Below are 14,988 nucleotides of genomic sequence, written 5' to 3' on the forward strand. Positions count from 1 at the left end.
CCCAGTGTCTCTTCCCATCAGTTTTCACCCACAGAGGATAGCCATTAGTTACTCAGGTTTTCAGCAATGCTGGTGCTCACCCCCTCCAGGAAGGCTGGAGCTCCTCACCTCCTGATTGCGTTCGTAAATGGAGTGTCTGCCAGGTCTTCCTGAGAACTATGGTCAGCTTTTACACAGCAGACCTAGCCCAGCATGCCACTTCTCCGAGCTTTTCCCTTCACAGTTTGCATGGCAGTTCTGGTGACTCTACTTTGTTTAATATGATCCATTACTTTTTCCAAGCTTCTAAGGGCTGTCTTAGTGGCATCGTAGAGCCATCACTCAGGGCCTTTTCCAGAGTGATAAATCCTGTGTCATGGATTATCCAGCTTTATATTCTGTGCCCCTTCAACCAGCCCCCTCGGGATGCAATCTCAGGCACTTAAGGTAGAACAAAAGAAGAGGGAGGTCTTTCTCAAAGAGCTTTCAAAAGCAGTATTAGGGAGCTCTGTTACTTACGACCCCGAGATATGACATTTTCCTCTAGCTTTATTACTATGTATGCATTCCATAAATATTTTTTTCTATATGGCAGGCACTGAGCTTTTTTGTTTTGTTTTGTTTTTGTTTTTGTTTTTGTTTTGAGACTGAGTCTTGCTCTGTCACCCAGGCTGGAGTGCAGTGGTGCGATCTTGGCTCACCGCCACCTGGGTTCAAACGATTCTTGTGCCTTAGCCTCCCCAGTAGCTGGGACTACAGGTACGCACCACCATGACCAGATAATTTTTGTATTTTTTTAAAGTAGAGATGGGGTCTTGCTATGTTGCCTAAGCTGGTCTCAAATTCCTGGGCTCAAGTGATCCACCTGCCTCAGCTTCCCAAAGTGCTGGGATTACAGGCATGCGCTTAAATATGCACAAGAGAAGTAGGGTGGCCAAGTGGAAAAGTTCCCAGTTTGAAAACCACCTCTTCCACTAACCAGCTAGTTGACCTTGGTCAAATCTCAAAATGCAAATCAATTTCTTCTTACCTGCCAGCTCCTATAGGTAGGCAGGGACTTCCTAGAGTACTGCTTTAGAGCTGGGCTCAGGAGAAAAGAGCACCTTGAGCAATGCCTGTGGGTGCAGAGAGAGGAGTGCAAGTACAAATGATTTTGCTGACTCTGAACAAGTCACCCCACCCTCTGAGCCCTGAGGTCTTCCCTGGAGGCTCCCTGTGATGACTCCCATGGTCTGTAATCCTGCGTCCTTCTCACCCCAGGTCCATCAGGACAGAGTCCTCTGCTGAAAGCCCTCAGTGGGAATTACTCAGCTCCCCTGATTGTCACCAGCTCAAGCAACTCTGTGTACCTGCGCTGGTCATCTGATCACGCCTACAATCGGAAGGGCTTTAAGATTCGCTATTCAGGTGAGTTAAAAAAAACATACAAATAAGCCACAGGCCCTCTCCTCATCGAAGCCGCAAGCTCCTCTGTGGAGACTGGGCAGCCATTCCCCTCCTCTAAATCTGCCTCACCTGAAGCTAAGTGGTCTTTGCCATTCCCCTACCTCCTATTTTTCTATTCCATTCCCCTCTTTGAACCTCTTCCCTCTTTTCTTCTCATACAGCCAGGCTGTGTCTTCAGGATAAGTTTAACTATTTTATATGATCTGATAGTACCTAACAGTGATCCTGTCCCTTTAAGAAAGTTAGGAAATGCTAATAAAAGTTTCTTAAAACTAAAAAGCCCTAAGGCATGGATCTCTGACGGGCAGATGTTAAGCAGGCAGCAAAGGATGGGCTATATTTCAAGGCCAGGTGCCTTTCTTCTGCTCAGGAAGCCGTATCTTATAAACAGAGTCAGATCAAAAGGCCAAAGACTGACCCAGGCAACAATCTATAAGGACCAAAAAAAATATTCCTGGGAATATCATGAGATGGAGAAATTTGAATTTATCTGATCTCACATCATGAGAATTACTGTCTGTGGTTAGAAGAAAACTTCACAAGCTGCTTGATGGCCACTTTGAAGGCAGGTGGGTTCAGTGAACTGCTGACTGGGCTCTACAAGCTTGGAGGCAGAAATGAATTACTTAAGACCATGCGGGGTTCCATCATGCACCAGTTCCCTTTCAGCACTCTTTCCCCTGGCTACCTTTGGCCTACATTCCAGGCAAATGATGGACAAATTTCTAACAAATATTGGTTGGGGGCCAGGTGCGGTGGCTCACACCTGTAATCTCAGCACTTTGGGAGGCCAAGACGGGAGGATCACCTGAGGTCAGGAGTTTGAGACCAGCCTGACCAACATAGTGAAACCCTGTCTCTACTAAAAATACAAAAATTAGCCAGGCGTGGTGGCGTGCAACTGTAATTTCAGCTACTTGGGAGGCTGAGGCAGGAGAATCGCTTGAACCTGGGCGGTGGAGGTTGCAGTGAGCCAAGATCGTGCTACTGTACTCCAGCCTGGGCAACAACAGTGAAACTCTGTCTCAAAAAAAAAAAAAAAATCTTGGTTGGAAGGAATGTCAAATTCAGTACCTGAAGTCCCACTTGCCACAGTCCATCTCTTCTCATGGGTCTCCTACTTGCAAGACCAGCCCATACTCAGCGGGTGAACAGTCTTAAAGAATCCCTGGGTGTAGCTTTCAGGGAAGAGCCAACCAGAGGAAGCTGAGGGCTCCTGGGAGGAGGTGGGTCTTGACTGTCTCAGAGCCTACATCCTCTGCAAAATCCATTCAACCTCTCCTTTCCCTGGTGCACGCAGAGGAAGGGAGGGTCTGGGAGGCTGCAATGACTGAGTGCCCCAATGTCAGTGACCAGCTCTCTCACCCACTAGCTGTGAGATTATTAAGCAAGGCACTTCAGGCCTCAGTGTCCACATGTTGAAAAAGACACTTTAAGGTACCTCTTAGGGGTGACTCAGGCTGAGTTCCTGGCAGCTGCTCACTCAAACAGGAAATACAGCAGTTTGGTAGCATTTCACTCTACCGGTTGCTAATTAAGAACTGAACGCTATTAAGGAGTTACCCTTTCCTTGATGTTCTAAAGACTAACATGTTTGGGGATAATAAGTCAGTTGTAATTACAATACATATGCCACGTAGAAAGTGAATTAATTACATGGCGCAACAATTAGTACTTAATAATTCAGATAGAGTAGATGAGTGTAATTTGCACTTGTGTCTGTCACTGTGACTAAGTATATTTTACAACCGAGATTCTTGTTCCTGAGGGAGGTAACCATGTGGATATGGCGCACATAGGACACAGGGGTCAAAGCAGGAGTAGGGAAACAAATCCAGCTTGGAAGGCAGCTATTTAAAACACCAATTTAACTGGTAGAGGGATGTGATCACCAAAAAAGAGGCTGTAAGGGCCCTACACCCAAATCCTGCCTTATCCATCTCTGCCTGGAAGACCCCACCAGGGACTCCTAGGGCAAACAAAGAGAATTATCTGCCTGCTCCTTTGGTCATCCCTCTTTGCTGGCCTCACAGAACTCCCCCTGAGGATCCCTGGCAGGCTTTATAATGTGAGTCCTTTCAGGCTGGGATTTTTTGTTTTGCTTTTATGTTTGTTTGTTTGTTTGTTTGTTTTTTGAGACGGAGTCTCACTCTGTCACCCAGGCTGGAATGCAGTGGCATGAGCTCGTCTCCCTGCAGCCTCCACCTCCTGGGTTCAAGCGATTCTCCTGCCTCAGCCTCCCGAGTTGCTGGGACTACAGGCATGCACCACCACTCCTGGCCAATTTTGTATTGTTATTAGAGATGAGGTTTCACCATTTTGGCCAGGTTGGTCTTGAACTCCTGGCCTCAAGTGATCCACTGGCCTTGGCCTCCCAAGGCCAAGGATTACTGGCGTGAGCCACTGCGCCCGGCCCAGGCTGGGATTTTGGTCTGTTTTCTTCATTGTTGTATTGCAAGCACTTAGACCAACACCTGGAAGATAATAGATACTTGATATCTATTTGTTGAATAAATGAATGAAACAAGTTGAAGTCCTATGTGGAGGGGAAATGAGCACTGTAGGGAAATGTGTGTCCCGGGTTGCCACAGGTCCGTCTCAGCGCATTCCCCCACACAACACGAAGAAGGACAATGACCATTTATTGAGCATTGAACAGTGAGTGCCCCATGCTGTGCTGGGGGCTTTATGTACACAGTCTATATTTACAGTTTAAACTGACCAAAAGTCTGTGAGGTAGGTATTACCAGTCCCAATTTACAGGTGAGGAAATTAGAGCCGAAATGATTTGTCCCACGTTACAGAAACTGGTCAGACCAGAAATGGGACTGGGGCCCAGGCCTGACTAAGGTCAAAGTCCACACCCCTGCAGTCGGCAGCTTTCTGGAACCAACCCCACTGGGTTCTACTTTCTAAGTCTGTTTGGAAGCTGAAGGGATTTGAGAGCCTGAACTTAGCCATACAACCAGATCTACCTTTGGACCGCAAAAGGGACCCAGTGCTTCATGAAGCTGTTTTTTTGTTTTGTTTTGTTTTGTTTTTTAAATTTTGTTTCGGCTTTACCAACCTGACTGGGTGTTTTTCAATATCCACCATTCAGACCTTCCTCAGTAGCAGAGGATGTGGCAATGGCAAAGACAAGGGGATGGGGAAGAAGAAAGGGAAAGGGGCCTGCATAAAAGACCATGTCTGTCTTCCTGCTGGTACCAGTTCCCTGAACCTCATCTTGTTGTTCAGCCCCTTACTGCAGCCTGCCCAGGGCTCCACTCCATGGCTTCATCCTGGGCCAGACCAGCACCCAGCCCGGGGGCTCCATCCACTTTGGCTGCAACGCCGGCTACCGCCTGGTGGGACACAGCATGGCCATCTGTACCCGGCACCCCCAGGGCTACCACCTGTGGAGCGAGGCCATCCCTCTCTGTCAAGGTGAGAAGCAGGTGGAAAGCGGGTCACAAGGTAGCTCAGATCCAACTCACATCTTGGGTTTGTCCCAGGACTAGTCATTTCCAAATGTGGGTTTCCTCTTTGATAATTATTTCATTCTTTCCACTAGCATTTACTGAAGATCTGTAGTGCACAGCAATCTCAGTGTTTTGAGAGCCATGGGGGAGATGTGTATGTGAGCACATCAATGCAAAGTGGCAGAGGAAGGAAGTGTTGTGTCAGGAGCATAATCAGTGTTGTGGGAGCCCAGAGGATCTGCTTTCTCCTGGCCAGCTGGGGAGGGTTCCCAGCAGAGGGGATGCTTGGACTCGGGTTCCTAGAGCAAGTGGTTGATCAAACACTTGAAATGTGTCAGTCAGTTTGCATGCATTACCTTTTATGATTTATGAGTTTTTTCCTTTAAAGTCATATACATTTAAACTAAAAATCTGAAGAAGAAAAAAAAAACGGTAGATAATGCAAAAGAAAAAAGTGAAAATGAATGAGAAACCTGAGATCACCACTGTTAACATTTCAGCTCATTTCCTTTTGTCTTTTATGTATTGATTATAAAAATAGGATCATCCATGTACAAAGCTCTTACAGATTTTGTTTCCCATAATGCTGCGCAACCATTGAAAATCATGGTGAGGAAGTATATTTAACTATATACTACTTTTTGAGATGGAATCTTGCTCTGTCGCCCAGGCTGGAGTCCAGTGGCATGATCTCAGCTCACTGCAATCTCTGCATCCCATGTTCAAGCAATTCTCCTGTTTCAGCCTCCCGAGTAGCTGGGATTACAAGCACCCGCCACCATACCTGGCTAATTTTTGTATTTTTAGTAGAGACGGGGTTTCACTATATTGATCAGGCTGGTCTCAAACTCCTGACCTCAGGTGATCCACCTGCCTCGGCCTCCCAGAGTGCGGTGATTACAGGCGTGAGCCACCGCGCCTGGCCTCTATTGTTAACATTGTACTTCCTCATCATTATTTTCAATAGTTGCACAGCATTATGAGAAAACTGTCATTCATTTAAGTATCATTCTGTTGTTGGTCATTTGGATTTCTATATTCTTTGTGACTATAAACTTAGAATTCCATCTTTATGAATATTACATATTTCCTTAAAGCAAATTCCCAGAAATGAGATTGTTGCATCATTGTGTATGCAATTGACAGCTGTCGATACTGACTGCTATATCGCAGCAGAAAATTTGTTTTCTGAAAATTTGTCCTCATGTATAGCAGCATGTAAGAGCTGTCTTTTCTCCCACGGTCTCAATGTTATGCACTGCATTTAAAAAAAGAAGAAAACATTGCCAACTACATAGATGAAAACAGGAAATCGCATTGCTACTTGATTTTTCCTTTGGTTCCCAGTAGTGGTGAAGTGCTTTTTAATGACATCTCTCATCTCTAATCCTCACAACCTTCTCGCCTGTGCCTGTGTTTCCTCAAATAACAAAAACAATGTGCTATTAATAATCTACTCCTAAGCAAAGGTCACAGTGAACTGGCTGTCCACAAATGGCAAATGGCATTTGGCTTTGGTCTCTGCATCTCTGACTGCATTAACACGGACAAGTCTTTTTTCCAGAGCACCAGTTGGAACCTACCAAGTCTCTCATTTCTGTTACCTTACATCACCACCCAAAATTAGGCCTCCCCCAGGCTTCAGCTGACCCATCCCCATACTACTGTGCATGTCTTCTCCTGTCTCCACCCTGTGCCTCCCACTGACGCCCTTCCTCTGAGCCTCCCACTGCGTTCTCTGGAATCCTAGTTCCATGGCCAGCAAGCATACATGCTCTGTCCCTACCCAGCTGGCTGTCTTCACTTCCTCCCTCCATGGAGACCATGGCTGTCCTCTGAGAGCACGTATACTGTGGCCCTTTCAAGTGGAGTGTTAATCCGCCTCCACCCACCTCCTACTTCCCTCAGAATTCTGCGCCAGGAAGGGCCTGGCATTCTTCCACTTCTCTACTGCTGCTTCCAACCCATGATTTTTTCACTCCTCCTTTAGAGACTCTATGCCTCCTAATGCCTTCTCTCTCCTTCTCCAGCCCATTCTCTCACTCCGTGTCTCTCTCCCTCAGAGATCTCATTCCACCACAAGCCTCAAATACTTTGTGATTATATCCCCTCCCCTCCTACTCACAGGAAATGTCCCTCTTACCACCTGGTTTGGGGGACTGCATTTTGGCATGGAGATCATGAGACACAGGCTTTTAGTATCTCAGGCTGGAGTATTATCTTCTGTCCCCTTAGTTATCTACAAGAGCAAGGCCAAGCCAGGGACCGTGAGAAGTGGCTGCTGCCCACTTCCTTCACTGCCCTCCCTGGGTTGACTCTCCATACAAGACACCAGTGGAGATCCAAGTATTTCTTCCCAAAGGATTCAAGGAAGCTGGGCAGGTAGTTGATCAGATATGACAGCTTGGCTAACCTAGTTCCACTGAAGGAGCTCACAGCCTTTCTGTTTAGTCATTAAGAGTGTCATGTTTAAACACTCTCTCATTTCTCATTCCTTCTGTGTTCCTGATCCTCCTCTTCTGGAGAGTCCCACGCCTAGACCCTTCTTCCATCTTGGTATTCCAACTTCTCTCCCTCTGAACAGTCTACCCTCCCCCATTCATAATGGAGCCCCAGCCTGATGCCTCCTATTGGTTCTGGAAATTGTTATAGCATCAAGCATCTTGTTAGGCGATCTCAATGGGACTCTGCCCAAGCTTATTCTGGCTCTGAACAAAAAAGTTCTGAGCTCTAGACTAGTTGTCAGAGGGGATAGTGGATGGAGGCAGTAGTGGGTACTTTGGTAGATCAATCTTTCCATCTGTAATACCCCCTGAGCTATCAAAGGGCAAGGATGATTTATAAGTATTACTTTCTTTCAAAGACCAAACAGTCTACTCTTGCCTAAGTAATTCCTATTCCTCCTATAAACATAATGTCAACCCTACTCCTTATAAAATAATAACCCTGGCCATGTTGCTGCAGACATTTCTCCCCTGAGTTGTCCCTTTGAGATTCCTTTTATTTGTATTCGTGAGTTAGTTCTGTCATTTTTTATATCCCATATCTTGTCCTTTCTTGGTTTTCACCCTCTTTTTCATGGGGTATATATATCCTTAAGTAAATTCTTAAGAAAGGGTTCATGAGGGGTACACTTTCTGAGACTTTACACGTCTGAAAGTATCTATCTTTTTGCCTTCACACATGCTTGGTCAGTTGACTAGGTAAAATTCTAGTTTACAAATCATTTTCTTCAGAAGTTTAAAGCTTTGTTCCATTATCTTTGAACACTCAGTGTTGTTGATGGGAAGTCTTATGCCAGTTTGATTCTCATTCCTTCACAGTTATGTCTTTTTTTCCTCTCTTTCTAGGAACTTGGAGGAATGCCTGTGTGTCTCTGGACTTCTTAGATACACAAAATTCCATGATGGTGAATCTATGAGTGATTCTTTTTGCATTCCTTTGGCTCCCTTTCCATCTGAAGACTTGTGTCTCTCTTCAGCTCTGAGAAATTTTCATCTATGATAATTCCGTCCCTTCCACTTTTTGTGATCTCTCTTTTTGGAGCTCTGAACAGTTGGATGCTGGACCTCCTATATTGAGGATTGATCTTCTGTGTTTTCAGTCCTTTTATCTCATTTTTGGTCTCTTTTTTTAATATATTCTGAGAAATTTACTTTTAATCTCCAATCCTTTAATGCTTATTTGGGCAATCACATTTTTCATTTCAAAGAACTTTTCCTTGTTTTTTGTTTTGTTTTGTTTTGTTTTGTTTTTTCCTTCAGAGCACACTGATTTTATTTTATGAGTACCACATGTCACCTTGACTTTATCAGGATACTACTGATCAAAAGTTTAAAGATTATATATCTTCCGTTTCCTGAATTAACTCTGTTTCCTAAGGGGACGTTTATTTTAAACCTTATCTTGGTTTGTCTTGTTCACACTGCTGATTTTCTTCATATATATGATCCTTGATTGTATTTTAAAAATAAGGGCCAGGTTGATTTTTTCAGATAGGAGATGTGGATTACCTTTGTTGTTTTTATATACAGATATCTTGGTCCACTAAGTCTCTCCTATCAATGAGAAGTTGAGTTGAGTATGTGGCAGACCTGAGTAGGCAATGGGACAGCCTTTAGGCCAAAAGACCATAAATCCTATAATTAAAAGAGCTTTCCTCGGGGATGCCAACTCCCACCATAGCAGCCCTAATTCATTCTAAGGGAGTTCCCCTTCAGTGGAAAAGAAAATTCTCTCTTTTGTTTGGAGAGTAAATACTTGAATGTCTCTACACCATGTTTGTGGGAACAGATGGCGGAGAACTGGTTTCACCCTGAGGCTCCCTCCCATATATTTTGAGCTACAGCTTCTTTGCACTTCTATCTTTATTCCTTTCTTCCAAACAAATGAACAAAACAACAACAACAACAACAAAAAACCACTCCTCTGATGATGATCCTCCCATTTTCTTTTTTATTATGAGACTTTACCTTTTTATTAGTTTTTACTACAGTTTTATTGGGACCTTGAGAGGGGAGGAAGGATAAAAATAGTTTTTTAGAATACCATCTTAAACCAGAAATGCTCATGACATTGTTTTCCTTTTGCTAGCTCTTTCCTGTGGGCTTCCTGAGGCCCCCAAGAATGGACTGGTGTTTGGCAAGGAGTACACAGTGGGAACCAAAGCCGTGTACAGCTGCAGTGAAGGCTACCACCTCCAGGCAGGCGCTGAGGCCGCTGCAGAGTGTCTGGACACAGGCCTATGGAGCAACCACAATGTCCCCCCACAGTGTATCCGTGAGTCCTTGGGCAATGGAGGCGGGTGTAAGGAAGGGCTAGATGGGCAGCTGGAAAGATTCCTACAAGGAGCAAGCTAAAAGCACAATAATGAGGAAAAAGAAAAAAAAAAAAAAATGGGCATGGAGGCTGGGGGATTTCAGAAGAGGAGGCAGTTGCTGAAACTGCTCTCAGCATTGATGACCATTGTGCCCTAAGATGTTTCCACAAACCACCATGGAACTTAGGAATGGCCTGGTCTACTCCCTTTTAGATGGAAAACCTGTCAGAAAGTTTGCATGAGTGTCCCTTGATTCCAAAGCTCTAAAACAACAACTTTTAGGCCAGATCACAAAATGGTGACCTCCTCAGCTATGTCTGGTCCAAAGACAGAGGTTTTTGTTTGGTTTGGTTTTTTGGCCTACACAGTGCTTTTAAACAGATTTTGAATTACTCCACGATCTTTTAAAATCAAGAAATTTTCATTAAAATCCAGATTTCTGTCTTCTCTTGAAAAATGAAAATCTAACCAAATGTAACTCGAACATTCAATAATCAACCATGACTGAGTACTATTTCTGTTTTTTAATTTTTAATTTTTTGGCAGAACTGTACTTCCCAGTTAGCCACATCCCCCACTCAACCCACTCTGTTCATTTACCAAACCTGCCTGAGAACTGAAGATTCCTGGATTCTTCATTATTGCATTAAGGTCTCCAAGTCCCTTGATCTGGGGTCTTGCAAGGTCTTCCACAATTAATCAAGTAATTAATCCTCCTCTTTGTTCCTCATTTCCCCCAGCTGTGACCTGTCCTGATGTCAGTAGCATCAGCGTGGAGCATGGCCGATGGAGGCTTATCTTTGAGACACAGTATCAGTTCCAGGCTCAGCTGATGCTCATCTGTGACCCTGGCTACTACTATACTGGCCAAAGGGTCATCCGCTGTCAGGCCAATGGCAAATGGAGTCTCGGGGACTCTACGCCCACCTGCCGAAGTAAGCCCAGGAAGAGAGGGTGGGCAAGTTTGGCAGAGTCCCTCCTACCTAAGCTGTCTCATGCATGAGGTGAACTGGGGTGGGGGAAAAGGGGGTATCACCAGGGATTGCAGTGTACTGCTTTTTAGACTCTCATCTAGTAGAATCAGGAGCTGGGAAAATGCTTACTCCTTTACTCCTTTATGGAAGTATTTCTTAGCATCTTCTCATCTTATCAAAAGCTGCCTTTCTCCAGATGAGCATCCACTAATTCATTTCTTTAATATTCATTAGGCTCTTACTATATGCCAGACACTGTAGAGGTATGAAGATAAAAGGTTTTGGTTTCTGCCCACATGGACTTTATACTCTACCGGAGAGGCAGACACATAAAGAAGCAATGATAATGTGGTGTGATAAGACCTCAAATGGGAGTGTATATAGGAGGAATGAGGGTAACACAGGAGACTGGTCACCTAAACCTGCCTGCCTTCTCCATTGTCAGTTGTTTTTCTTCAGTCCTTTAATACAGTTTCAAAGGTCAGAATCTATGGGAAGACACTCTGAGACAGGCTTATTAGGGGTGCTCTTGAGAACACCACCTACAGAAGGGAAAGGAAAGGAGGGAAGGAAGCAGGACTGGGCAGAAGGAGAATTGAGCTCTGATGCAGTATTCGTGAAAGCCTCGGCTCACCCCCCCCCCCGGGAGCTCTGCAGCTGGGATGACCCCTCAGAATTGTTACAAGTTGGAGCAAGGGAACTGTTATACTGCCACACTGACCAGCCACTGGATGCAGGCTGGCCTAGGAAAGGGACATGACCTTCCTAGGTGGGTGGACTCTTCAACCACAGCAATCTGAAAAGGGCTGCCAGCCAAGGGTTGTTTGCCAGCAGCTGGGGAAATAAGTCCCTCAGTCCTAAAAGGGGCTCTGAGTGGCTCACCGCAGCATGCACTACAACAGGGACATGCTCATATGTGACCAATGCAGATGTCATAGAGGAAGCAAGTGATTATAAAGAGGTAGAAGGAAGTGGTCAGTGAGAAGTGGGAGTTTGAGACTGGGAGGAAGGAGGAATGGTATCTTCCAATGCCTGTGATCCAGGTTGGGCATAGATCCCAGCATTTGAGAGGCTGAAGTGGGTGGATCACTTGAGGTCAGGAGTTTGAGACCAGCCTGACTGGCATGGTGAAACCCTGTCTCTACTAAAAAAAAAAAAAAAAAATTAGCCAGCATGGTGGTGCCCACCTGTAATCCCAGCTACTTGGGAGGCTGAGGCAAAAGAATTGTTTGAACCTAGGAGGCAGATGTTGCAGGGAGCCGAGACTGTGCCACTGCCTGGACTACAGTACAAGACTCCATTTCAAAAAAAAAACAAAAAAAGCCAATGTCTGTGATTCAAGACACTGTTGTCTTTACACGCTGTGGTGCAGACCACACAGTGGGATGTAACCACATGTGTGGCAGAGTAGTCCCAAACGTTTGACAGCCTCACTACAATGCAGTCACTCACATTTCAGTGCAGCCTTGGCAATTAGGCCTCACCTCATACCTCAGCCAGAGGCTCTCAGCAGTGCTCTGTTGACAAAGAGTGTGAGGCTGCTGCTGGGCTCAGAAAAGAAGGGCAAGGAAATTGGTTAGCAATGTCTGCCCAGGGCACTAAGGAGCATACCACAGAATCGCCATCTCTTCCTAACCTAATCTCAGCCACCTGAGGAGGATTAAAAAATTACACAGGCCAGGGCCTTGTCTCCAAAGCTGGTGAGTCAGGCACCTGCAGTGGAACCAGGCATTTTAAACAGCCTTAGGGGGCTTCTGGAGACACCTCCAGTTGAGGTGCCACATCAAACAAGTCAGCATCACAACCCATATTCTGGTCAGAAATTCCAGCAGAGTAAGTTTGAACAGGTCTTATTTTTGTCACGGTTTTTGCTAAGCAGAAGCAGCCATGTCCCTCCTCTTGGGGCTGGCTTACTGAGCATCTTGTGATCCTTTTAGTCATCTCCTGTGGAGAGCTCCCGGTTCCCCCCAATGGCCACCGCATCGGAACACTGTCTGTCTACGGGGCAACAGCCATCTTCTCCTGCAATTCCGGATACACGCTGGTGGGCTCCAGGGTGCGTGAGTGCATGGCCAATGGGCTCTGGAGTGGCTCTGAAGTCCGCTGCCTTGGTAAGTGGCCTCTCCAGGCCTATCCTGCCCAGTTTTTCTCCACGAGATAGATTAGATCTTTCCAAAGCTGGGATCCAGTCTTTGAACAGTATTATTTCACCTACTGACATAAAATGCTTAATGCAAACACCAACTATTGGGCATTAGGCATGACTAAAACCCTGGAATAGCTTATCCCGGGCCACCCAAAAGAATGAGAAGAACTTCAGATCTAAAGAGACAAGCCTTTGAGGGGTTCTCATTCTGGTTAGAAAGGCAATTCCTTCCTATTGGCCTTTGAATAATGAGTAAAGCCTTAGTCTCCATTTTTTGAAAACTTGTAGACATATTCCTGTAACACACCTAAAATACCTTTTATATTATCTATTAGCAAATTTTACACACAACATATAGATCTATACATATATACTAAGCAAATGACAGAAACATAAAACAACCTGGTTTCCAAAGGACAAAGTTATCATTTCCTCCATGGCTAATCCACCCATGGTTCTATGGTTCTGTCTCCTCTCACGCCTTTCTTGGACCCCTAGAGTCTAACAGAGGGCCCCAGCCACATAAACCTAATAGGATAGATTGGATGGTCTGTCCTGGGGTGAACAGTGCGGTCTTGCCACTGTCCCAGGCCCATTAAGAAAGCAGTCACAGGTTATTTCCACAGAGAGCCAAAGGAAGCTGGCGGAAATGCCAGGAATATACTCTACCCAAATCCCGTATAATAAAAAGAACTCATCTAGGTGCTACTTAAGGAGAAGGAAGGAAATATGAATTTAGCCAAACCATCTGTTTTTACATAGTTGTTTCAACACAGCCGGGTTTTGATTGCCTTGATGTAGACAGTGGTGCCCTCCATGCAGTAGATGCTCAGTGAAAAACAAGATGCCTGGGCTGGGTATGGTGGCTCATGCCTTTAATCCCAGCACTTTGGAAGGCCAAGGCGGGTGGATCACTTGAGGCCAGGAGTTTGAGACCATCCTGGCCATCACGGTGAAACCCCGTTTCTACTAAAAATACAAAAACTTCTAGGTGTGGTGATGCATGCCTGTAGTCCCAGCTACTCGGGAGGCTAAGGCAGGAGAATCCCTTGAACCTAGGAGGTGGAGGTTGCAGTGAGCCAAGATCGAGCCACTGCACTCTAGCCTAGGAGACAGAGTAAGACCCTGTCTCAAAAAGAAAAAAAAAAAAAAAAAAGATGCTCTTGAGTTTGGGTTTTTGGAGGGGGGTTGTTTGTTTTTTACAGAAGGCTTTTTTGTATCTGGTTAGTAAGAAAAAGAGGGGGATGATCCTGGAGGCAGGGAGGTAACAGTGATCATTTTGCACACACCTGTGTAGACACAGAAACTGAAGCTCAGAAGTGAGTGGCCATTTGGGATACAACCTTGGGATTTGGGGTGTCAAGTCCTCAACACTATTTTTGTCATGTCGAGGGTTCCTGAAGTCACCCCTAGATTGCTACTCTCAGGGAGAGGTGGGAAAAGTGAGGAGTTACGGGATAGTTGGTCCTTTTCCCCACCCTCCCTGTCTCTCGCCACCCAGACCAAGCTCCACTCCATTTTCTATAAGCTCCTCTTTGATGTACTCTCTTCCCCATCCCTCATCAAAGCTGGACACTGTGGGACTCCTGAGCCCATCGTCAACGGACACATCAATGGGGAGAACTACAGCTACCGGGGCAGTGTGGTGTACCAGTGCAATGCTGGCTTCCGCCTGATCGGCATGTCTGTGCGCATCTGCCAGCAGGATCATCACTGGTCGGGCAAGACCCCTTTCTGTGTGCGTAAGTATGTCATCCACTCTCCCTAGTCATGGGGCTCAGATTCAAAATGACTTTCTCCCTCTCTCTTAATTAGATTAGCTAGAGGGTTATATATATATATATATATATATATATATAAAATAAAAATAAAATAATTATATATATATAAAATTGCTAATTTTTTTTCAAAACTGAAATCATTGTTGATTTAATGTTTTCCATTCTCTGCGTGATTAATCACTGTTTTCACCTTTATTATTTCCTTCCTTGTGATTTCTTTTGGTTTTACATTTTTGTTCATTTTCTAGCTTTTGAGTGGAAATTTAATTCATTTAGTTTCATTCTTTCATTTCTATTGAGTTTTATTGCTATAAGTGCTTAAGACTATGACATTTTCTCTCATCACTGCTTTAATTGTATCCTATAGAGTCTAATAATAAAT

General features: G+C 45.0%; 1 protein-coding gene across 1 annotated transcript in view; it reads left to right on the plus strand.

The window, feature by feature from the left end:
• CSMD2 (CUB and Sushi multiple domains 2) overlaps nt 1–14,988 on the plus strand; it is a 649,885-nt gene that overhangs the window by 578,513 nt on the left and 56,384 nt on the right. Inside the window, exons 48-53 of the mRNA XM_015134762.3 lie at nt 1,240–1,386; nt 4,663–4,851; nt 9,480–9,665; nt 10,446–10,640; nt 12,617–12,790; nt 14,394–14,567. Coding sequence (XP_014990248.3) covers nt 1,240–1,386; nt 4,663–4,851; nt 9,480–9,665; nt 10,446–10,640; nt 12,617–12,790; nt 14,394–14,567 — 1,065 coding nt within the window. The remainder of the gene's footprint in view (nt 1–1,239; nt 1,387–4,662; nt 4,852–9,479; nt 9,666–10,445; nt 10,641–12,616; nt 12,791–14,393; nt 14,568–14,988) is intronic.

This window comes from Macaca mulatta, chromosome 1 (genome assembly GCF_049350105.2).
Source record: "Macaca mulatta isolate MMU2019108-1 chromosome 1, T2T-MMU8v2.0, whole genome shotgun sequence".
Taxonomy (NCBI): Eukaryota; Metazoa; Chordata; class Mammalia; order Primates; family Cercopithecidae; genus Macaca; species Macaca mulatta.